The sequence below is a fragment of the Mirounga angustirostris genome, unplaced genomic scaffold (assembly GCF_029215605.1).
Source record: "Mirounga angustirostris isolate CCGP_5_RB_7025 unplaced genomic scaffold, mMirAng1.0.hap1 SCAF_6, whole genome shotgun sequence".
NCBI lineage: Eukaryota > Metazoa > Chordata > Mammalia > Carnivora > Phocidae > Mirounga > Mirounga angustirostris.
In genome coordinates, this window is record NW_026991714.1 from 43,869,905 (window position 1) to 43,895,459 (window position 25,555).

The 25,555-nt window shown below is 40.5% G+C and overlaps 2 protein-coding genes across 10 annotated transcripts in view; one reads left to right on the plus strand and one right to left on the minus strand.

The window, feature by feature from the left end:
- Window positions 1–16,804, minus strand: part of NMNAT2 (nicotinamide nucleotide adenylyltransferase 2) — a 187,551-nt gene extending 170,747 nt beyond the window's left edge. The window contains exons 1-2 of one of the 3 annotated variants that reach the window (XM_064594216.1): window positions 16,666–16,804; window positions 13,975–14,103 (exon numbers count right to left, since the gene is read on the minus strand). The gene's annotated coding sequence lies outside the window, so the exon portion shown is untranslated. Of the gene's footprint in view, window positions 1–13,974; window positions 14,104–15,377; window positions 16,016–16,665 lie in introns of those variants that run through there. The other 2 variants (XM_045877297.3, XM_045877298.3) reach the window with 2 other exon arrangements.
- SMG7 (SMG7 nonsense mediated mRNA decay factor) overlaps window positions 16,693–25,555 on the plus strand; it is a 90,861-nt gene continuing 81,998 nt past the window's right edge. For 6 of the 7 annotated variants that reach the window (XM_045877288.3, XM_054508001.2, XM_045877292.3 and 3 more), the window contains exon 1: window positions 16,693–16,832. Coding sequence is in view for 1 of the 7 variants with exons in the window: in XM_045877290.3 (XP_045733246.1) it covers window positions 16,804–16,832 (29 nt within the window). In the remaining 6 variants the exon portion in view is untranslated. The remainder of the gene's footprint in view (window positions 16,833–25,555) is intronic. The other variant, XM_045877290.3, reaches the window with a different exon arrangement.

A 25,555-nucleotide genomic window follows, 5' to 3' on the forward strand; every position in this document is an offset into this window, starting at 1 on the left:
TAGAGAAGAAAAGAGAACACAGAATCCATTTAAAAGACACGAAACTCTAAGCTAAGAAATCTGCTCTGATGACTGTGATAAGCAGTGGGAGGCAGATGACCCAGTTCCTACTCAATGGTTTCCTTATCTCGCTTAGCACAAGTAAGACATAAAAGAGTCTTCCCGTGTGAGCTCAGACCGTCTGAGCAGAGGGTGATAGATAGGCAGCTTTACTCATATGAATGACCAATACCTGGATATTTTGTCCATTTGTTTTAATCTCACACAGCTCAATTACACAATTACACAAGTTACACAATTTTTTGAGAACTTCCTAGAACACCATTTGTTATGCTATGGAACTGAGTAAAGAGCATGAACTTTCAAGAGAACTAGTTATTGGAATTCAGAAAAAAATACCTGGCTGGTGCATTAATCTAACAATTTTACAGGACAGACTGTAATGGGCAATGACTGTTACACTGAGGCCTTGCTGGACATATTATATAACATATCATATACATGATATACATATGTGTTACATATTATATATTATATATGTATATACCAGAGAAAGAGTGTAACATGTAAGAATATTCCCTCCACTTGTTCTCTCCCAGCTTTCTTGTTGAGTTGATGGGGTAAGTGGGGGAAAGTAATGGGGGAAAAGGGTGATAAGGGAATAGAAAGAACTGGAGAAGCTAAAGAGATGTACATTAATTTTTAAAAAGATAAGAAATCACTCACAGTGGAGAAGCTATGGAAGGAAGAGGTAGGGGACAGAGGAAATAGGGTAGTGAGAGATGAGGGAGTGATTGAAAAGCAAAGAAGGGCTATTCGGACAGCAGCCACTTTGTGCTATGGGGCTTTGAGGAAATAAATAAGGATTTTAACTAAGTTCTAGTTATGTGGTGTGATTCACTACTTTGCTACTTCTTCAAGACTTCAGTGAAGATAAATGATCTTTCAAAGCTCCTTAAAGATGGATTTATGATTATTCTTTTGAATGAGATGAGATGTTCAGATGAACATTACAGCTGGAGTAAGCCCTAGTTTGGTTTTACTAATATATAATCAGACTGTCTTGAGAAACATAATCAGTGGTGCCACAATCTACTGCTACCTACTATCCTTGGAGAATATGTTGGCCAAAGATGGGTAGCATTCTAATGGCCTGGTTTCTAACTCTAATGAAATTTAATTTTAGCTTTAAAGAATTTGGAATTTAGTAGAATCAAACATGGGAAGGTAGAAAAGCCACTATTATTGCTTCAGGGAGGCATAAGGCCAAGCCCTAGACCCAATTTTTGAGGCCTAAGAGAAGGCAAGACCAGATTACACACAGCATCATGACACCTGAAAGACAGGATTACACTGACAGGGAGATGCTGCATTCAGGTCTGCTCCTATTTGGCACGGATCTCTCTGAGTCTTGCTACAGATTGCAATTGCTTCAGAAAATGCAGAGCCTCCTGCTGGTACTCATGCCAGGGATATGGTAACAAGTGGTAAGGAAGACCTTGCATGAAGGTCATCATTACTTTTGATGTCATCACCATTTTCCAAGTATGAACATCATAATGGAGGATGTGTAATGATTCAGGAGAGGGTAAGGTTAGACAATAATGAGGTGATTAGCAGGATAGAAACAAAGACCAGGAGAAAAGTAGAAAGGATCAGCTCTTCCCAAGTGTCCTATATAACATTAGTCCATAACGGGTGCTGTGATTTTAAAAAAGGGTTTTGTGGGAAGATAATTTTGAGCACATTGCATAATATTTTTTTTCTTTGGAAGAACTATATACTTGCATGTTATAGACTCTGAGAAGTCTCACCAAGAGAAAAAAAAAATCCTGCTTAAACTACTGTTGCTAAAACTTATTTAATCATGAAATACACTATGTTAACAACATCTATAAAGATCCAAAGAGGCTAGCATTATTCAAGACATACATTGATTAATATTGGGGTAGATGATGTATATGAAACCATTTTATAACAGGTTATATTACTCTTACAGCTTAAAAAAAATACTGAGGTTATGTCTATTGTCAACCTATACTCAATTACTATGACTTTTGACCTTCCTGTAATTTCCAAGTAGGGCTTCACCCTATTATATAGCCAGACATTGTTTCACGAAAACTAGGTGAGGTTTGTATTTGGCACTCCATAAAGCTGCATGCTTTTCTCAATTTCTCCCAAATGCTCAGTTCTTTCATTATGCCTGTTACTACACAGGAACTCTCATGTGGCAAATCTCAAGGGTGTGATCCTTTGCATGGTTGCAAGCATCAGAGTTTTTTAATTTCCTCCCACCAAAACCAACCTTATTCCTCAGTTAATTTTCTGCTAAAGAGAACCTGTTAATAAACCCATCTTGTTACCAGGTTAGCCAGGTTACATATGTGCAGCATAACAGGGGCTTGCTGAAAATATGCCTTTACCCTAAAAAAGAAAGTTCAAGGTAGGAGTTTTCAGAATTGGAGCAAGTTAGCAGGAGGAAATGTTTTGAGTTAGATGGATCTTTAATGATCCATAGATTGTACTGCTTGAGAGTCACTGCTTGTCTTTACATGAAGGGGATTCAATCTGTAGGATGATGCTCTACTGGAAGGAGTCATGCCTGGGTGGCTCAGTTGATTAACTGTCTGACTCTTGATCTCAGCTCAGGTCTTCATCTCAGAGTCCTGAGTTCAGACCCTGCATTAGACTCTGTGCTGGTTGTGGAGCCTACTTAAAAAAAAAAAATGAAGAAGCCATGCTTGACTGTGTGGTGTATTTCTTTTCAATAGTCCTAGAATTGCTGGTGCAGTGTTTCATATGTAACATCAAGCATGGGGGAGTGTCTATTTACATTTAATGAATAAATAAATGGCTATCTGCAAGGCTGGGGATTTTTTGTTTTTAATTTTTAATAGATAATGCATTCACATGATATAAAATGCAAAGGGCACAAAAGAGTATATTATTAGAACTATGTTTCTGTCCTTTTTCTGTCCCTCAGTGATCCCATTTTCTTCTCCAAGGGCAATCACTATTACTGATTTCTTAAATATCCTTCCATGATATTCTATGTTTACAAACATAAACATATATTCTATGTTTACAAGCATAAACATATATTCATTTTTCACACAGATTAAAGATGGCTACTATGATATGAGGAAACCTAAACCACACAGAGAAGTCATGTGTAGGTACTCCAACCTACAGTTCCAGTAGAGTCCAGCCTTTGTCTCTGTAGCCTCAACATAGGAGTGAAAAAAAAAACCAAAACCAAAAAACCCTAGTTATTCACATGACTACCAGCTGTTCAAATATTTTCACCTGACACCCTGAATATCATGAAGCCAAGTCAAGCGATCCCTGAATTCCTATCATACAAAACCTCTAAGTATAATAAAATGGTTAACGTTTCATGCCACTATGTTTTGGAGTGATTTGTTACACAGCAACACGTAGACAGAATACATTAAGGATGCACCTAATTAGCAATGTCAGAAAGAGAGAATAAAAGGAATGGTGGAAGTAATATTTGGGGAGATTATACTGCGAATTTTTGAAAGTTCTTGAAATGAAAGCACATATTAGGTGCAAAACAATGAAAATAAAATTCATACCTAGATGAGCTATAGTGAAGATGCCTAACACTGAGGATAAAGAGAAAATTTCAAAAGCCACCAAAGAGAAAATATAGATTACCCATAAAAGAATGACAGTTAGATGCCAGAATTCTCATCAATAACAACAAATACCAGAGGCCACTGTGGTAATATCTCCAAAGCATTGAGGGGAAAATAACTGGCACCATAGATTTCTATACCTAGCTAAGCTATAATTTAAGAATAAGGAAGACTGGCACAAGTCTTGATTTCTCTGCTTCCTTCCACTAGCAGCAGGTGGTATGTTTATTCATTTGTTCATTTTGTTTTTTAAACTCTAGCTCACGGTGCAAGTCATAGCTTTTCCCAAATCCCAGTTTCACTGTGAGTCTGACTTAAAGGGGCATACTCTGTATGGGGTGCCATTGCTCTCCATTACTCTGAAGGATTCAAAGTCCTAGCCAACTTCTACCTGCTTTCAGACCCACATCAAAGCCACAGCTCTATCCTCACTAACCCAGTTGTGTTGCTCATTTAATCCTGATGTCCAGAGATAATTATCTTGTTAATGAACCCAGAGATGTCTTTTAATTTAAGATAAAATGTTTTTATGATTGAAGTTTTTGGAGAAGATGTAGAAATTCAAAGCATGAGCTCACAATACTATTTTAACTATTTTCCTGTGCCATTGTGGTCTTGCTACTTTCTTTGGCTTTATATAGTAATGGGGATTGAGGTTTTTATTCTATTCTCAAACACCAGAAAATGATTTAGAATATCTATAAATCTCCTCAGGGCTTCTGGTTTCAGATGGGAGGCAGAGTACAAAGTCTCCTTGTTTTTTGTTCTTCTCTCTGATTTTCTCTATGCAATTAGAGGAATTTTTTTTTTTATATATATTCTGGTGCTGAGAGCCTTAGTCTTAAATCATCAGTTTTTGTCCTGGATTCTTCAGTCTATGTGATTTTGTAACCTGAAGTTTTGAAATCTATAGGGGCATGACATAAAAGAGATAGGGGTGAGAGTAGTGGGAGGGAAACACCACAATTACAATCTCATTATTATTCTACCAGAAAAGAAATTTCCCCTTTCTGCCCTTGTGTCCTGAAAATCTATCTTCTCCAATTTCTTCAGAAGCCATGCTCCTGTCTACTTGGCCTCTCTTATCTCTTAGTTTTCTATCCTGGATCCTTTCTTGCTGAAGTCTTTCACCTCTTTATAAGACAAAACCTCTCCTAGCTCTCTCATTTTCATAGGCAAGCTTTTTGAAAGCCCTCAAGTAACTTCAATTACCATTTGCATGCTGAGGACTCTTAATCTACAACTAGCTCAGATTTCTTCTAAGTTCTCCAGATAAACAAGACTTTTTCAACCCCAGACAAATGAAGTTCAACTGTCTAAAACAAATTCTTATCTTGACATCCATCCATCTCTCCAACTGATTTCTTATGTTTTCTATTTCCACTCAGTTTCCCAAGCAGAAACCTGGGAGTCTCCTTGATTTCTCCCCCTCCCTCCCTCACATCCAATAAGTGGCCAAGTCTTGTTATTGTATTTCCATTTAAGGAATGCTTATAGCCAATCATTATTAGGTATCACTAGAGCCGTAGTGATACAATGAATCAAAGATGAGGTTAGGTAGTAAAATTAAAAAAAAAAAATCATTAGATTCGAGGTAAAAAAAATAGTTTCAGGAAAGAAAACATGATTCATATTGCCCAATGGAACATAAAGTTTGAAAGAATAAAAAAAAAAAAAGTTACTTGTGATCTCAGTTACCTGAGAGGTAAAAAAGGAATTTCTGCAGAGTATATAGTAGTTTAACAACTGTCTGAACTCTAATGTTTTGTATTGTTTTATTTATTTTAATATTTTAAAATTTATTATTTTCTAAAAGATTTTATTTATTTATTTGAGAGAGAGAGAGAGCATGTGCTCATGGGGGAGAGGGACAGAGGGAGAGGGAGAGAGAGAATCTCAAGCAGACTCCATGCTGAGCATAGAGCCTGATGCAGGGCTCGATCTCATGACCCTGAGATCACGACCTGAGCCAAAATCAAGAGTCACATGCCACCCAGGTGCCCCTGTATTGTTTTGTTTTAGATGGTGTTTTCGAGTTGGGTGATACTCCAACTCGTACTGACAGGCCAAATTCAGACGATACTTTTTGTTTTGGAGATTATCAGTCTTTAAAATGACAGTACACGATTTCTTAAGGTGTATACCACCCTCCTTGACTTGGATCATTTTATGGAATCATGTCCAACTGTCACAGGTTATAGGCAGCAAGACCAGTCATGTCCCACTCAGAAGATAGAGATTGTTGAGTCTGTAAGTATATTCTAGAGGTCACCAAGTCCCTTTCCTGTTTTTAAGACAGACTGCGGATCTAATCTCTTCTTAATATCTCTCATGGAAAGTAGATTCTAATAGGAAGGTGTCTAAGACCTATTACTACCACTAGGCCGTGTACTTCTTTGCTCATCCATCAATTTCTTCCTCTTCCTCCAGACGTTATGGTCTTCTTTTTTTTTTTTTCCTCTTTCCCTACTCTTGCTTCTTTCTCAATTCAGTTTTCCAGCCTCTCTTTTTCTTTCTCACCCCTGAATAGAGGAGGGGGGAAAAAAAGCGCACAAATGCTGAGATTCCTGACTGGTGACATTCCAGAGAAATGAGGAAATGCGGTGGTTACATAACTGGGAGGGGTCAGAGGTGTGACCTAAAGTGGAGGGAAGAGAAGAGTAATCTAAAGGTAAAAGAAGGCAGGAGGGTTAAGTATAGGTTTAATTTTGGATTTTTATTACTTAAAGTGATTCTTTTGTGTATCCCATCTAGGGCATTCCATCTTTCTCAGGCAGAGATGGTTCCCACCAGACCCAAAGTTACTGAAGGGGGTCAGTGATGACACATTCAAAGACGACCGCCCCCAACAGTTTTTGTTTGTATGAAAGTATCAGCGCCTGATAGCACATTAAGGCGAGCCCTAGGAAATGCCTAAGGAATTGCGGATGATAAGATCTCTTTTCCAATCACCAGGATGTGAGAGCTATTACATTTATCCTTTCATCTAACTCTTTTTCAATTTCCAATGTTACTTTTAAACTCCTGTAATATGGTGGATAGCTTGGTCGTTCTTTAAAAACAACGATGAAAAATGAAACTCCTAACAATAACTGCAACAACAGCCACCCAATCTAATCTACTTTACTCTTTGGTTGGTGGGAGATGTTGAAAAATACAAGAAATAAAAGCCACCCATAAATAGTTCGCCTCACAAAAATAATTGCTATTAGAATTTTACTGTATTTCTGACCATTTTTCTATGCAATTCTATTTTGTGGTTATACTTCATGTACACTGTTTTGTATCTTTCAGGTATGTTTTCGTCTAAAATGCTTTTGGCTATAGCTTTCCATCACTTTTCTGGACAGGTGAACTGTATATATTACTTTTCCTGCTAAGTAACGGAATTTTAAACAGTAAACTCTGCAAAATCTCATTCTGAGGGACTTTGTAGTTGACTGGGACACTTAAGTGGATTATCTGATTGGATGCCTGCACTTGATCTCATGGTAGAATGGTTCCAAAGACCTCTACCACAGATTATTATTCTGTAATATAACTGCCCCTTTCCTTAATTGTCCTTTAAACTCTGACAGCAAGACTGTATTGTTCACCATCTCTACCCCAGTGATAAGCATATGACCCAACACAGAAAATTCTCAATATGGTGTTTGTTTGTTTGTTTTTTCTTATTTGAGAGAAAGGGAGAGAGAGACAGCACACAAGCAGGGGGAGCTGCAGGCAGAGGGAGAAGCAGAGGGAGGAGCAGACACCCTGCTCAACAGGGAGCCTGACACTGGGCTCGATTCCAGGACCCTGAGATCATGACCTGAGCTGAAGGCAGACGCTTAAGCGACTGAGCCACCTAGGAGGCCCCTCAATATGTTTTTGAAGATTAAATGAATGAAAGAATAAATAACTAAATACTAAAATTCTAGAGGAGCCATAACTTATCAAGCTTTTGCCTTAGTATCAGGATATATCCAGATTAAGGTTTCCAGAAGTAAAGTACTGGTTTAAATTCAGGTTTGTCTTGCAAGGGCAGTGAAAGATAAGAACTGATCATCAGTTGAATATTCCTCATAGACCCTAAACTCATAACTCTACCTAAGATTCCTAATTTGCTTTAATGCTAAAATTTGGCTGTCCCACAAATACTTATAGAAAATTAATTTCGACTTCTTTCTACAGCTAATAACCTCCTGTACATCTAGGCCACTGCTGCCTACATTTTGGAAATACTGGCATACTAATATTTGGCTGCACTATAGGCTTGATCCCACCACATGAACACTGTTAACTAAAACAATGCATGTTCTCTTGGACAAAGGACTGGATCACTTGGGGGAGGGGATGTGTACAACAGAAAGCTTACAGCCAATGGTTGAGAGAGTGAGAGAGTGCGCCAGAGAGCCTTTCCAGAGATGTCAGTTTGAAAGAGGGCAGGGGAAAGCACAAGCAGTTGGTTTTGCTCCTTATGAGCCTCCTTATCCTCTTCAGCTTTGACAGATCTTGGATCTCATCTCATTCCAACACAAAACTGCTAATGAACTGAGACATCCTCTGTAAGTAGATGAAAGCTGTTTTCCCTGCTGGCAATTTATACTTGGTCATATGATACAACTGGTCATATGATTTAGAGGCAGTGTGCTAGTACGTTTCTCTCTACAAATGTGATTCTACATTTGTGTTTGTTTTTTTAAAAAACAAGTCTAACCTACATTAATTAGAGTACGAAGTTGAGTGAGTGAAGCTCTGATCCACCCCCTATGCATAATAACAGCAGCACCACCTGTTGAGTGCCTACAAAGTGCCTAGTACTGCTAGGTAGGATACATACACTCTCTAACTGAACTTGGAGAATCTGCCTCCAGAAACAGTTTAAATGTACCATTTACTGTGAAACTGCGTGTGGAGTATAATAATTGAGTAATTATACTCAATTTATTTAGCCCTATCCCATCACAGGAGGAAAAAAAAACCCAGTAATAATGCCAGAAATTTATAGACACTTTTCTGGTGAGAGATACAAAGATCACTGAGTTTTCCATTCTATACTCTGATTCCATTTTCTTTCTGAATTTTTAAATCTAATTTTTCTATCTTATTTACCAACTGGCTAATAGCTTCTTTTCTCTCTTGCCATACAGCAGTGTTTTTTTATTTTGCCACACAATAACAGGGTTGACTACTTTCCCTATTCTCAAATCAGAAAATATAAAAGTTAAATAAAAATGATTTGGATATTGAAGACTTTTTTCCTACATTGAAGTATGAGACTTTGCTGTGAGATAATTGATGAGTTATCCATAATCGTGTAAGTATGCTCTTTACTCATTGCCTAAGTAAATTTCATTTAATTAAAACTTTCATCTTGTTAAATATCACAGCAGATTTCAATTCCCCAGATGGGTTGAAGGCCCAGTGAAGTTCTTTTCTTATTGCTTAGGGATTACTTTTATGTTCCATAGTTAGGAACAACATAAGTCAGGGTCCAAATTTCTATTTTTCTATTTTTTATTTCTATCTTTTTTCCCTAAGATTGATTCAACAAGCATTTATTGAGCACCCCTTGTATCAGGCACCCTATTAGGGAAGTGAGCAAAACAGTCCCTGTGTCTGCCCTTACAGAGCTTACAGCCAATTGGAGGTAACAGACATTGAACAAAAAGAATTATGAATACGACAAATGCCATGAAGAAGGGAAGGGTACTGGGGGAATATGTAATAGATGTAGCTAATCCAGCCTGATTGGGGGTGGGCGTGGGTAGAGATGATTTTTCCAAAGAAGTTCAAGTTTAGGCTTGAAAACATGAGAAGGAGAAGAGTGGTCCAGGAGAAATAAGGGAACAGCTTGTGTCAAGTCTCTGTGTAGAAAAGAAGGCTACCTACTGAAGGACCCAAGAGGAGGTCAGTGTGACAAGAGTGGTGATGTAGGAAATGTTGGAGAAAAGACAGGCAAGGACCAGATCACATAGGTCATCTTAAGGATTGGAAAATTTATTCTAAGGGTAATGAAAAACTAATGGAGAAATTCAGCCGAGAAATAAAAGTTTTTAGAAAGCTTAATATGACTAAAATGTAGAATACAAAAATACATTAACTTACTATTTAATTTGTTCTGGAATGTGCTCTTATATTTAGTAATCCAATGATATTAAGACTTTTTATTTTTTTAATTTTTATTTTTTTAAAGATTTTATTTAATTTTTTGAGAGAGAGAGAATGAGACAGAGAGCATGAGAGAAAGGAGGGTCAGAGGGAGAAGCAGACTCCCTGCCGAGCAGGGAGCCCGATGTGGGACTCGATCCCGGGACCCCAGGATCATGACCTGAGCCGAAGGCAGTTGCTTAACCAACTGAGCCACCCAGGCGCCCCAAGAATTTTTATTCTTCTTAATATATTTTTGTATTCAAAAAAACAAACTATCTAGATTTCTGATACACATAATTTTTCTGAGAATGGAAAAGACCTTAGAATAGTTAAACAAAGCAGAACAGTCCTTGGGTATGTATCCTTAGTATATATTGAAGTGACAGACTTACATCCTGAGTTCTTTGCTTTACATCTGTATCATATCTTAACTTGAATTGCAAATAGAGGTGGTAAAATAATAAAGACAGGAAGAGGAAGAAGGTGTGCATGTGCGTGTGTGTGCGCGCACATGTGATTTCCCAGGGTTTGGAAGAAGAGCAGATGACCAAGAATATCATATCACATTCTCTGTTCTCAAAAATAGTCTACCTTATAGAAATTAGGAAAGTGCAGACTCTAAAATATTAAAAGATTTTTTTTTCTTTTAGTTGGACATTTTAAGAAAAAAAATGGCAGCTTCTGGGTAATACAACAGATTTTGAGATGAAACATACTGATTTCACAATAGGGACACCAAGATGGCATCAGAAGTATTGTCCTTGGAGTAGTAAAGAGAACACAAACAGTGTTATAAGGCCCTTGGACAATATAGACTGTTAAGAGGCTAATGTTTTAATTTTCTTTTTTTTATTTTAAATACTCTTCAGTTTTCCCTATGAGCATTTCTTGTCTTCTCCAGAAGGTCTGTGTCCCTTAAATTAGCAGATAAGATTTTAAAATACCCAGAGGTATTTTCTAATTGGGAATTGGGAGAAGTTCTTGAAGATTAATAAGGTTTCCCTTAGTAAATATTAGGAGAATGGAGAAGGAGAATGAGCTCTGACTACCATTCTCTGTTACCTCACTGCCTCCAAAACCACAAGTTTCTTCTCTAGGATCTTGGGCTGCAAGGCTTCCTAACTGTTCTTCAGGCTCAGTGACTCCTGCTCAGGAGTGAATGAATATATACTTGGCAAACTGCTTGAGAAAGGCTGCTGACCCTCGGCCTAAGAAATCTTGAGCAACAGGAGACCTGAGTCTAAATGTCAATTTGTATATGACTCACTATTTGAAGAGAATGAATCGTTCTTTTGGTTGAATCATCTAGCTCCATGACCTGAGGTGTGGTACTGAAGATAGCATGGACCGGCTTCACACACATTGTATACTTGAATACATTCTACTCATCAAAATAGAAACACATGTAGTAAATACCTAATTGTGTACGTGATTTGCAATCATTCAGAATATGTAGGCTAAATATTAAAATAAATTAGTGCTTGTTATGGTTTCATGGGTCAGGTAAGATGTCTGTTATCATAAAAAAGGGAGGAGGCTTCCTATGTATTAATTACCAGGTTACCAAAGCTCTGGGTAAATTTGGTAGGAATGTTAAGAGTAGCTTGTCAGCAAGTAGTTACTGTCTGGTTGAAAACTGGACACTCTGTTTACTTGGGCCAAAATGCAGCTATATTAGGCTAATTTTTTTTTAAGATTTTATTTAGGGGCGCCTGGGTGGCTCAGTTGGTTAAGCGACTGCCTTCGGCTCAGGTCATGATCCTGGAGTCCTGGGATCGAGTCCCACATCGGGCTCCCTGCTCAGCGGGGGGTCTACTTCTCCTCTGACCCTCTTCCCTCTCGTGCTCTCTGTCTCTCATTCTCTCTCTCAAATAAATAAATAAAATCTTTAAGAAAAAAAAAAAGATTTTATTTATTTATTTGACCGAATGAGAGAGAGAGAGGGAGAACAAGCAGGATGAGTGGGAGAGGGAGAAGCAGGCTCCCTGGGGAGCAGAGAGCCCAATGCCTGGCTCGATCCCAGGACTCCGGGATCATGACCTGAGCCGAAGGCAGACACCTAACCAAATGAGCCACCCAGGCACCCCATATTAGGCTATTTTTAGTGATAAAAAGTTTTTTAAAAGTTTCAACTCTCCAGAATCTGACTCAAAACGTCCTGATATTGTATTCTTTTTGTTTTTGTTTTTGTTGTTGTTGTTAAAGATTTTATTTGACAGAGAGAGAGAGAGAGAGCATGTGAGTGCACAAGCAGGGGAAGTGGCAGAGGGAGAGGGAAAAGCAGGCTTCCAATGTGGGGCTCAATCCTAGGACCCTGGGACCATGACCTGAACCGAAGGCAGACACTTAACCCACTGAGCCACCCAGGTGCCTCCCTGATATTGTATTCTTTTCTGTGATCAGAGTCAGGGATAAAGAAATCTATCTTCTAGCACTGAATAAGAATAGATTTGGGTGTGTGGTCAGACCTATGAGTATTACAAAGAGTGGATAAGCTACCATTTAAAAACAATAATTTTATGCTGTAGTAGTTCTATTCCTTTTAGCTTGATATAAAAGAGTAAGAGGACAAAAAGAAAATTAACATTTATCAAGTGCCAGTGTTATATGTCATTTATACTTAGTCACATACATCATCATTAAAGTTCACAGGAATCCTGTAACAGGTAATGTTTCCATATTGGTCAAGGAAGAAACTGAAGGTTAGAGACTGGGAGGGCAGAGCTGGAATGCACACTCAGGTCTGCTAGCTTATGATCTTTCCACAAAATCACTTAGGCACAAACAAAAAAACCCTTAAAATCAGGTAGGGTTAAAAATGAACTATTGGGACTTCATCAAGATAAAAAGCTTTTGCAGAGCAAAGGAAACAGTCAACAAAACCAAAAGACAACCGACAGAATGGGAGAAGATATTTGCAAATGACCTATCAGATAAAGGGCTAGTATCCAAAACCTATAAAGAACTTATCAAACTCCACACCCAAAGAACAAACAATCCAATCAAGAAATGGGCAGAAGACATGAACAGACATTTCTGCAGAGAAGACATCCAAATGGCCAACAGACACATGAAAAAGAGCTCAACATCACTTGGCATCAGGGAAATACAAATCAAAACCTCAATGAGATACCACCTCACACCAGTCAGAATGGCTAAAATTAACAAGTCAGGCAACGGCAGATGTTGGCGAGGATGCAGAGAAAGGGGAACCCTCCTACACTGTTGGTAGGAATGCAGGCTGGTGCAGCCACTTTGGAAAACAGTATGGAGGTCCCTCAAAAAGTTGCAAATAGAGCTACCCTACGACCCAGCAATTGCACTACTGGATATTTACCCCAAAGATACAAATGTAGTGATCTGAAGGGGCACATGCACCCCAATGTTTACAGCAGCAATGTCCACAATACCCAAACTATGGAAAGAACCTAGATGTCCATCAACAGATGAATGGGTAAAGAAGATGTGGTGTGTGTGTGTGTGTGTGTGTGTGTATATATATAATGGAATATTATGCAGCCATCAAAAAATGAAATCTTGCCATTGGGTATTATGCTAAGCGAAATAAGTCAATCAGAGAAAGACAAGTATCATAAGGTCTCACTGATATGAGGAATTCTTAATCTCAGGAAACAAACTGAGGGTTGCTGGAGTGGAGGGGGGTGGGAGGAATGGGGTGGCTGGGTGATGGATATTGGGGAGGGTATGTACTATGGTGAGTACTGTGAATTGTGTAAGACTGATGAATCACCGACCTGTACCCCTGAAACAAATAATACATTATATTGTTAATAAAAAAAAAATCCGGTAGGATTAGACAAAGTAAGAATTTCTTATTAATTTCTTTTGGTTTAGATGTAATTTATATCTGCAGGGGAAAAAAGTGAATAAAAGTTATTGCATAAGGATGCAATATTCTACAACTCTTTTGATGGGGGGCAGTAGAAAGAGGTGAAATTGGAAAATGGACATTAAGCGATATGTAAATTCCGGGTTTTCTGAGTTTTATTGATTTTCAAAAGTTAGTTTCAGGATTGACATTGATGTTACTATTCTATCTAGTTTGTAGGGACATTGTAAAGCTATTGAAGAATTCTATAAAATTCTTAGGAAAACTGCTATAAAATATAAAGGTTATTTATATTTCTGTGTACCTAAAATACTTTGTTCTTACCTTAATTACTGCACCCACCATACTGCATTCTTAGCACTTCTCCACTCTCTCTATCTCTACCAGAAGGTGGGTTTCTCCAAGACAGGGACGTAGTCTTCACCATGGTATCCATAGTAACCTGGACAGTGCCTGAAATACAATGTTTAGTAAATGCTTATAGAAAAAACAACAAAAGGATTCATCTTTCTAATCCCAGTTTCCTTATTTCTGAAATGAAAAGATAGTAATACTCTCCTAGATCCCTTGTCAGGACTGTCATGACATATGCTCAAATACTGTTTATTGGAGCTGTAAGCCACAGACATAAAAGGTGTTACTGTGATGATTACTAAGGGAGTAATTATTTTACCTAACATAAATTTTTTATTCTGGCTAAAATCTTTTTTAAAGATCTAATACATTTCAGGAAAGAGAGGTAGGGTATTTTAGGTAATATGTGGTAGTAATCTCCATCCTTGGGCTCTAGAGTTGAAGGAAAAGAAGTACCTACACCAGGGATGAAGAACAATCTTTCACTAGGTGGCTCTCTTTTCCGTGAGTGGGTGGCGCGTTGGTGCAGCGAGGGATGACAGGGGTCATTGTACGGCTGCAATCCCCACGCTTCACCCATCACAGTAGGCTGTGGCAGCAGGAGGTGCAGGGCATAGTTCAAGTTCTGTTTCGTTAATGATAATCTATTCTTGGGATTTATTTCAGAGTAGCCTGTACTTTCGTTTCCTCCAAACGTATACGTGATGTTCCAAACAGACATTGGTCTAGTCTTGTTATAGGTGTGGTCTCAGGGAAGGATCTTGAAAAGTGCCTCTTTACCTAGCGTGGAAACAGCATTAACTATCTAGTGAGGGCTGCATTCCGGGGGTGGGTTCTAAGTTATACATCTACTAAAGCACTTGGGTACTGCTACGTAATGGACGCCACAATACAAAGTGAAAATATAATTTGTAAAATGTCAAACAAGTCCTTTAGACCATGAGAATGACCATTTCTCCAGCTACTTCTCACACTCCATAGTATTATTGACCCCATTCTTTATTTCTGGTTTTTAGCCCCAAACCTGATACAAAATACACCTAATACTTTCAAAAAGATTTGTTCTAAAAATGAAAATCCTTTTCCTAGGTGCCTTTCATGGGTAGTTTGCGCCAGTATCTAGGTTCTTGTCGATAGTATTTTACCCAACGTTTTCCTCTCAGACCCAAAAGATACAGAGTTCTAAAACACCTTGGACCCATCAGAGAAGTCTGCAGAGGGAGGAACTCAGGTCGGCCTTTAACAATCAAGTGGGACCCCCACTGGGGGGTGCCTCTGAGACGGATGGCAGTCGTGGGGTTCTCACCACGTCCCTGGCTCTAAATGCTGGAAAACCACTTGTCAAGTCTCCTAGGATGTGTTCCCACACTTACTCTGGCGGCCTCCCGGCAGCAGGAGGTGGCTCGGTCGCTGCCAAGGGCGTGTGCGGGCGGCAGTTGGGGGATTTCGGTAAGGGGTCGACCCGCCAGGAAAAGTCTGAGGTCCCTGCCCGGCAGGAGAGGAATCTGGGTCGTCGTGTGCCGTTCTCCTCCCTCAGGGACCCCGTCCTGGCGGGATCCCGCCTCTCCGAGCCCGAGGCAGTCCTGGGGAAACCCCTCGCCAGCCTCACAGCTTCCCGCCGCCACCCCGCCCGGCCGCCTCGCCCTCCATGCTCCAGACAGCAGCTCGCCAGCCTTCAGGCCCGGCGTCTTCCTCGCAGGCCCGGCCCTCTCCACGCCCCGCACTGAGAGGAAACTGGAGGTGGTTCCCGCCCGCAGGCGGGTGGAAAAGCCCACGGTGAATGCCTCGGGGTCCCCCATTGTTGCGGGAAGGGGAAAGGGAAGAGGAAATGAACTTCACTGCCCAGGAGAGCACTCGGATTCCCAACCTGGGGGAGGCTTTTAGACGGAAGGGAAGCCAAGGGGGAACTCTGGGCGCTTTCCCGGGAATCCATTCGCCAAGGGAGGGTCCCCCAGTCCGCACACATTGGTTACTATGACAATACAACCACAGCCTCCAGTTGCCATGGCAGCTGCTTATCCAATCCGATTGGTTTCCTTTCTCTTCCTCCCTGGGCTCCACCCCATCCCCTTCAACAGTCTCCAGGCGTGCAGGAGGAGGGGCCCCAGAAAGGGGGAGGGGGTCCTTAGCATCACTCTCTGGGGCGCGAGGGAAGACTAGAGTTGAGGGACTGGCGGGCGGAACTGTAAGAGAAAGGGGCAGCGTTTCCGGTAGGGAAGAGTGGAGGAGTGGAAAAAGGAAGAGAGAAATCGGGTGGAGTGGAAAGACGGGGGAAGACTTTGAGTGTAACTCCTGGTTGATTTGGGCTCGATGTTCCCGGTGAGGCTGGGGTTGCCCCCTCGCGCGGTAGAGGGGTGGATTGGCCGGAAGCCGCCAAACGCCTCCAGCAGGCCGCTCAGCAGCGGCACAGACGCCTCACAGCTAGCCGATCCCAAGAGGGAGCGCCACAGAGAGGCAGAAGTCACCCGGAGGGACGGGCGCCACTGAAATCTCGCGAGAGGGACCCCCACTTCCTTCCTCTGCTTCTCCCTCCTCTTTCCCCCCGCCCCCTTCCCTTCTCCCTCCCCCTCCCCCCTCCCGGGTCGGAGTGTCCCTGCGCCCCACGGGCCAGAGCAGCAGCGAGAGCAGCTTTCCCCGCTCCCTCCCCCTCGCCTCACTCACCCCCACCCCCCCGCCGAGCGAGGAGGAGCCGGAGGAAAGGAAGATGGCGGCGGCCGCCAGCACCCGCGGTGCCGCGGGGCCGCTTCGAGGAGCCTGAGAGACCCATAGAGGCTTCGCGGGAAGACGCGGCGGCGGAGGATGAGCCTGCAGAGCGCGCAGTATCTCCGGTGAGTGCAGAGGTCGCTCCTGTACGTGGGGGGAGCTGGTCGAGGGTTGGGGTACGGAGCAGCAGACACAGAGGTGGTGTGTCGGGGTGGCGGGGGAGTTGCTGTGTCCTCTTCTTCCCCGGCGGGGAGGCGGGGGCTGCGAGGGGATCCGCGGGAGGGGGCGGGGCGGGCACACTCTCGGGTGCCTAGCCCCCGCGGGCCGGGCTGAGTTCCAGCGTAGCCAGCTAGTCCTGGTGCCGGGAAGGAGGTTAGGGAAGCGTGAGAATGTGTGTGTATGTGCGCGCGCCCCCGGGGGTCGCAGGCTCGCTGGCGGGGGGGGGGGGGGGCGGCGGCGGCGGCGACCCCGAGTGGAGGTGGGTGTGGAGTCTGATCCGGGTGGTGGGGGTAACGTTGTGTGGTGTGGGATTGGTTGGGGCGATGCATGGGGAGAGGACGAGCTGGAAGTCTGCACACCTGGGGGAGGGGGGCGAGGACGGAGGACTAGAGGAGAGGGAGACCGCTGGGAACCCGAGTTTGTTCTTTATTCTCGGGTTGAAAGTGCTGAGGAAAAATGTCATCTGTAGTTAGTTGGCGGGGTGGGGGTGGGAGCATAAAGAGGGGGGAATGGATGAGGAAGTGAGGGAAGAGGGAGGTACTATGGACGGTGTTGGGTTCCCCAGAAGAAACTGAGTTAGAATTAGTGTAGTCGGAAGATACCATTCTGAGAGTCGTGTGCATTCATTAAGAGTGGTGTAAGGAACTTGTATGTCGGTGGTAGAGTGACGCATGGATCCAGAGCTCTGTGTGCGAGTATGTGATGTGTGTCTGGGGTGGTGTAAAGGGAGCCACTGATAAACATTTTAGGAAGGGTAAGATAGATACTTTGGATCCAAGTATGTGATGGTGAGAGCATATTGAATGGAAAGAGACCAGCGATTGTGCAGCCAGGAAGATTCCATGGAAGCAGAATAAAAGCTTGGAGGTAGAAGTAAAAGAGGGTCGAAATCTTGATGGCAGAGAAATTTAAGGTTGTTAGAGACTGAGATTAATTGGAGAGTTGCTACTTCTTAGAAAAGGGGAAGGAAGACCTTAAAAGGGATCCTTTTTGTCTTTCAGGAGCAGAACTAAGGCAGGCTTATGGGAAGATCTTTTAAAAAAATGGTTTCATACCTTGTAGAGGAGGGAACTGGATGGGACAGAAGTCTGAAATGAGCAGAAGCATCACTTTAGCTGTTTAGTGAAGTGAAAGTATTGATGTGTGATTGGCTTTATGCATATTAACAAGAGAAGGTAGGTAGTAAGTGATATAGGAGAGTGAGTAGCTATTCTACTTATGAAAGTAGTAATAGTTTCATTAAGCAGAGTGTGGAGAGAGTAGTGATGAGATCTTTGAATTATGGTTGAATGCTCGAGTTTAACAGTGACAGGATCCACACAACGTGTGTGCTCAATGACTATAGGGTAGTTGGAATGTTATCCATCACAGTCCTTTTTCTCCACTATTATCCTTTATTGTTTAACATATCAGATGAACTTAATAAATAAAACTGTGGGAAAGATCTATGGTAGATGTTGTAGAGGGAGCTTATGGGACTCATTAGGCTAGTACTTAATTTTAAGGAATTTGCAGTTTAGTTTATTAGGCAAGTAAATTAATAACAGCACAGAGTAAACTATGACAGGTATCAAAAAGATGCCAAGTGTTTTAAGAGTCTGAAGGCAGAATATTACCTGAGCAATTGGGGGAAATCAGGAAAAGCTTCCTTTGTTCATTTGCTCATTCATACACTCATGATTCATCAGTCATTTTGTTGATCACCTATATGGGAGGTATTGTCCCAACCGCTGAGAATAGAAAAAAACTCCACCCTCTTCTTACAGAGTTTACAGTTTGTTAGATTTCAAGGAGAAAATGGCACTTAAAATGGACCTTTAAGGATAAGCAAAATTCTGACAGGTGTGGATTGAGAATGGGGAATCCAATGGAAGGAGACTGAGCAGAGATACGAAGATAGGAAGGATGGGGGCCAGGGAAGATGTCTAGTCTAGTTAAACAAGAATATAGGATGATGCACCTGGAAAAACTTACATAGATTTTTTTATAGATGAAGTTCGACCTCTTCCTTTCACAGATGAAGAAAGTATAGTACAAAGAAGTAAAAATTGTTGAGGACCATATAGCTGGTATGTGGAAGCTCTGTAGGTCTTCTAACTCCGTATCAGCCATACTGTGTGACATGTCTGGGTTCATCCATTCTTTCCACAAATATGTATTGAGAGCTAAGTATATACCAGTTACTCTTGTAGGTGCTGGGGATACAATGGTGAACAAAAGAGTAAACATAGAAAGACATATTCTGGTAGAATTCTGCAATCAATAAACATATGAACAGATAAGTTTGTCAGGTGGTGACCATTAGGAGGAAAAGGCAAGGTATGGATATCTTGTTTTATATAGACAGGGTGATCAAGGAAAGCCTATTAGGTAAGGTGCCCATATTTGAGAGGGTCTTAAATCATGATCTGTAGTTTATAGTTAAAATGGATGAACAGTGGAGAATCTGAGATGCTTTGTTTAGAAGAGCATTCACATGCTCATTGATAGGTATTAGGGAGGTGAATCTGTGTAATGTAGTAATGGGCAGTTAGGACCAGAAATAAGGTGGTGGAAAAGAAAGGTACGAAAAGCAGACTGGAAGGGTGGTGATAATTTTAATGGGAAGATTGGTTGGCTTTGAGAGGCTTCTGTGTTAATGTGTTTTATATTTTGCAAAATCAGCATAATAGGGAAGACTTATCCTTAGGTTGTGGAATCACTGGTAGACCACTTGAGATGATTTGAGTTCTTTGAAGAAGGGAGAAAAGATTAACAATGAAAACCATGTTTAAATAACTTATATTTTCCAGCTGAAGTTGAGTAAGCAAAATTGAACAGACGTAGGACCTTGAGTCCCTCAAGGATTCCTGGGAGCCAGTCTTTTCTCAGTCTTGTACATCTATTCTAAGTAAATAAAGCGAGTCTTAGGGCTAATAGTAGTCTGGGACTTAGAGGGTAATGGGTAATAAAGACTTGCACCAACCCAGATTTCCCCTTTCCTCTTCAGATAATCATTCTATTTAAAATCGGCTGTCAGGAGGCTAGAGAATGTCTTCAGGGAAGCATCATGTTCACTTTCTTTTCTTTGTAGGAAACCGAACCTTTGATTTTTAGACAACTCGGGAAGGATGCTAGGTATTGCTGAACACGTGGGGTTTGGGATATAGCAATTATTCTTCGTGACCTTGACTTTCAGGAGAGTTTTGTTGCCTACCTTTCTCAATGGTATAAGACCATGACTGGGCAATTTTTATACTGCATAGCTACAGATCTTTTTGTGTAGATGAAAATTAGCATTGTATCAGCTGAATTAATTTGTTAAGAGTAAATGAGCTGGGGTGTCTGGCACTGAAATGGTAAGATTAACAATGAAAACCATGTTTAAATAACTTATATTTTCCAGCTGAAGTTGAGTAAGCAAAATTGAACAGACATAGGACCAGACTTTAAGATGGCAGTTTCAGAAGAGTGAGGTATGAGGTTATGAAGTAAAAAGCATCAGTAAGATGAAGATAGAGGGAATTCAAAATCAAGTGGACTGAATTACTCTTGAGTTGTAGAAATAGAGAAGAGATGAAAGGAAAGAAAACCTGTCTTCTGCTTGGGAAAGAAGGTGATGTTCTAGGCAAGACATGATGGACATTTTTTTTTTTTTTTTTTTGGAGGAGAAGTGTCTTTAATTTTTTTGAGAAGTGTCGTATTTTTAAATAGATTGACAAGACTCCTATCCAAATGAATAAATTGAGAATACTTTCCTACATTTTATAAAAATAAGAAATGGTTTTAAATATGAGGGTCCTAGACTGAATATCGTTGGAAATTTATTACTCAAATTGAAGAAAATTTCAGTGTTTTCTCTTTCAATTTATGACAAAATGGAAAGATCTTAAAGACTTTGACACCTCGAGTAGAAGAAAAGGGTATATTGGATATTGTTCATTTAATAAGGGGTGGGAGAAGGGTAAGGATAATCCATGGATGAAATAGTAGATGATGTATATCATGCTTTAAAACAATAGTATTTTAGGGAATAGAAATATGGGAATTAACATATCAAAGTTGGAAAAGCAAGCGTGGAGAAAGTATTGAAGTACCATATAGGGAAGACATAATCAAAGTTGTTTGGAAAGTTGAGAAAATAGAATAATCATAGCCAGAGGGAATACCAGTCAAGTAGGTCAAATCCTGTTACAAAAGGTGGCACAGGTGCCACTGGATGACTTCTGCTGCTGTTGCGGGAGGCAGCAGTCAGTACTCTGTACTCCGTCCAACTTTGCTCCTCTCCTTCCTTCCCTATTCTTGTCTTTTTGCTTTAATTTCATTCTGTGCTATAGGTTTTTCAGGGAGATCCACTTTAAGTTGATCCCTGGTATTAGACCCCTTACAAGAAACATCTACAAATTGTTTTGTTAGAATTTTTTTTTTTTTTTTTTTTTTTTTTTTGCACGATACTTCTGTTAACACAGAGGCTGCATTCCAGTGGCACACTTCTTTGTCAGAAACTTTGTTGCCAGGGGTAGAAATAATGTAACAGCCACAGGGTGGTTTTCTGAGACAGCAGAAAAATGATTATCATTTATATACTAATTAAAATATCCAGTAAGTTGTTAAGATAAAATGTGTCACTGTGAATCTTGGGATACAGGGAGATAAAAGGTGGAGATGAAGCTGAATAAAGTAGCCAGCAGAGCCTTTTATCCTAGCCTGGGGAGAGGAGCAGGGAAGTTAGTGGGAGCAGTTGGTAGGAATATGTGTACTAAATCGGTTCTGGAAGATTCTGGTAATTCTGGGCTGGGCATTCACTGTCTCTAGAAGCTTCAAGAAATCCTATAGCATAATAGGAAATTGTATTAAAAAAAAGAAATCCTATAGAGCATACACACACACAGGAATCCTATAGTACATGCTGATTCTAATTCACGTGGTTAAGAAGTCCTCCCCCGGCCCCTGCACAGGATTTAAAATAAAATAGCTTTGGTCCCAGAAAATCAGCCATACATGGTAAAATTGTTGGGGAAAAAAATTACTCTCTCTTGAGGCTTATAACTCTGTTTTTTTGTTATAATGGTTTTAATAGCATTTTACCTGCTTGAATATTGACTGGCTAAATTATTTTGGCAGTTAATTTCTGCTTCCCTTGTGGTTTCAGTTGGATTCAAAATGTATACTTCCTGTCCTAGACTGTTTCATTGCTTTCTAACAGCTGCTGTGTTCTACCTTTGTGGTAGATGAAACAACTTCTGAGCTTTTGTTTTGTTTTTTTAAGGTGCTCTAGTAAGATCTGGACTCACTAGTGTAACAAGTTTCTCAAGGCAATTTTGGGGTAGAGGGTGGTTCCGACTTAAAAAGGGCTAGTTTGTTTTATAGTGGATTAATATTGTTTGCAGCCTCCAACTACATCTCTAATCCTGTCTAGCCTTTCAGATTTTTAGTTTTAGTGGCATGAATGAGTACCTGAAAGTTTAGGTGGGTTCATTTACCTGATTGATCTTGTTCAGAGAATAAATTATTAAGCACATGTCATTTGGATAGTGGATTGGTCATCTGTATGTGGCTATTTTGGCAGGTGGTCATCACATGTCATTTAAATTTTATAGTCAAGCTGTATTTTAATTTAGTTGTTGAATTGTTGTGGATGGACTTATTAGTGGTCTAGGAGATTGTAACTAAGAAAGGCTAATCAGCAGTTAGAGGAATATACAGGGATGGAGTTTTGGCAAACATGTCACAAGGTAAGTGAGAACTTGTATATTCCTTTCTCGTTAACATGTAAGTGGAGCTCCTTAGGAAAGTTGTTTTCACTGCTTTAGACCCAATTTTTAGTAGGAAGAGTAGATGTTTAAGAAATTGTTTAAGAAAACTTTAGGAGTCTCAAGTAGACTACGTAGCAATTTTGTTTCAGTTTTTTTCTTCTTTGCTTCATTTAGAACAGGGTTTCTTAACCATGGCACTTACTGACATTTTGGGTCAGACAATTCTTTGTTGTGGGGAGCAGTCCTGTGCATCATAGGATGTTTAGTAGCATCCTTGGCCTCTACCCACTAAATGACAGTATCATTCACCTCCATTTTTGACAACCAGAAATATTTCCACACATTGCCAAATGTTCCTTGTGAATGCATATCCACTCTCAGTTGAGAACCACTGATTTAGAAAATATAAATAGGAAGGTTATATCATATATGCACAGCATAAATTCTTTTTCTTATTTTCTCCTTCTTCAAGCCGTAGATTACTTCTTAGGCTTCTCTTAGCTGTTTTCTCTTAGGTGTAATAGTTATCATGTTTTGACTTGGTGAAAACTTGTACATATTTTAAATGTATTTTTTAAAGTCTGTTTCATTTTATTGGCTGTTAATACTATGTGCAGAGCACAATTATAGGGGCTTTGCCTGTGGAAAACTGAAAGATATTGGAGAAAGACATTTAAGTAACTATAATAGCAGATATAGAAAGTGCTATGATAGAGAAACAGAGGTGCTATGTAAATATAGGGAGGAAGAACTTTATTCCAACAGAGATGGAGGTGGGGTGAAGAAGGTATCTTGGAGGAGGTGAGATTTCGTCTGGGTTTTGAAAGATGGATGGGACTTTTAAAAGTGGTATTAGGAAAATTGACATCTCAGGCAGGAGGAACATCTCATAGCTCCTTTACTCCAAATACATTTTTAAACATTTCATTTACTCTCATTTAATACATGACATTAGTATTCTAGCCAGGCCTTTCTAAGTTTTTCTTAGATAAGATAGGTTATGGGACGAGAAGTAGAGATGTAGAAGTGGTGGTTCTGAATACATGATGACTGCTATAGACGGCTGAAGGGGAAAGGCAGTTTGGTTAGAGTCCTGAAGGATCCCTTTTCCCATGTGCTTGATCATAGACCATTTCTCCAGAACCTTATTTCAGTTCTTTTGTCTCTCCTCTTTTTGTTTGTTTGTTTATTTTATTTATTTATTTATTTTTAAAAGATTTTTTAACTTATTTTTTGACAGAGAGACAACGAGAGAGGGAACACAAGCAGGGGGAGTGGGAGAGGGAGAAGCAGGCTTCCCGCCAAGCAGGGAGCCCGATGTGGGGCTCGATCCCAGCACCCTGGGATCATGACCTGAGCCGAAGGCAGACGCTTAACAACTGAGCCACCCAGGTGCCCTGTTTATTATTTTAGTCTATTTAAATATTCCCCCTAATAGTCTTTTGTGGACCACTCTCAGTTTTCTCTTAACATTCCTTTCCTGTTCCTGTTTTCCCTTTAGATTCTGTCCTTCCTTACCGAAATTTCTTATGGCTAACAATTTCAAGTTTGCCCTATGGTTTGTTTTTACTTTTCTATACCATCTGCTTTTCCTTAATCCTTTATAATCCAGCTATATTTCCTTAGCACCTTATTGGAATTGGTATTTCCAGAGGTGCCAAAGAACTGATGCCCAAATTCATCCACTGATTGTTTTTCTTTCTCACTGATGCTGACACTTTTGTTTTCCTTTTTCTCTGTCTCTCTGCTTCCCTCTCATATGCATCCATTCATCCCTCCCACAAATAAACATTCAGTTTGGCCCAGGGTATATATCCCACGTCCCTGGGGATAAAAAGAGGATCTATTGTCAAGTAGTTTTACCAGGCCCTACAAACAAGTACCTAATTACCACATAGTTCATAGATGCTATGGCTTATACATAGGGGCCTTAGGGGAGTTCCTGAAGTCTGTTGTTTTTAGCACTGAGATTCCATGATTCTGAATATCCTACCTTTTTATTTTGTTTTCCTGGTTTGCCTTGCCCCATCAGTGGCAAGAAGAAATGCATAGCCCTATTCCTCTTTTTTCTCTTCTTTCGTTGGTTCTTTTCCTCAGATACCATATCCCCTCGCTGTCACCACATCATCGTTGTTTAAAATCTATCAAATGTTTATTTAGTACAAATCATTGTGTTAAGTCCTGGGGAGATACATGTATTAGATATCATGTCTCCATTCAGAGAGTTTATAAACTATTTAATGGAATAGGCATAAACATAAAATAATACATAACAAAGTACAGTTGAGTATAGTAGTTTAGAGTATGGTCTCTGGGGCAGAATTGCCTGGATTCAAATCACAGCTCTACCACTTTACTGGCTGTGTGACCTTGGACAAGCTCCTTAAGCTTTTTGTGCCACAGTTTCCAGATCTGAAAAGTGGTGATGATAATAATAATCTTTATCTCATGAGTTATAATGATCAAGCGAGTTAACTTGCAAAGTACTTGGTATGGTTCTGGCACATAGTAAGTACACTATGTAAGCTTTAGTTATAGATAGTGCCTGAAAATTAGCCTCTGGCATTGACTAATCTGGTAATTTTGCATAGCTACCTTCTGGACATTCCTAATTTTAGAAGTCTTTCTGTCATAGCGAAGTCAACACTCTTAAAGGTAAATTGGGTAATTCTTATTCTTCTCTTCTCACCGTATCCCTCATGTTTCCTCATTTTGCTCTTTGGTGCTGCCACTCCCCATCCTCCCACCCAGGTTTAAAGTCTTGCAGTCATCTTTGAGTTCTCCCAGTGTCCTCCGACTATTCCACACCTAAACTGCTTTTGGAAATGATGCCTTCCTGTTTCCTCTTTTTTCTCATGTCTGGCACTGTCAGCTTTATGGCCCTGCTGTTGAAA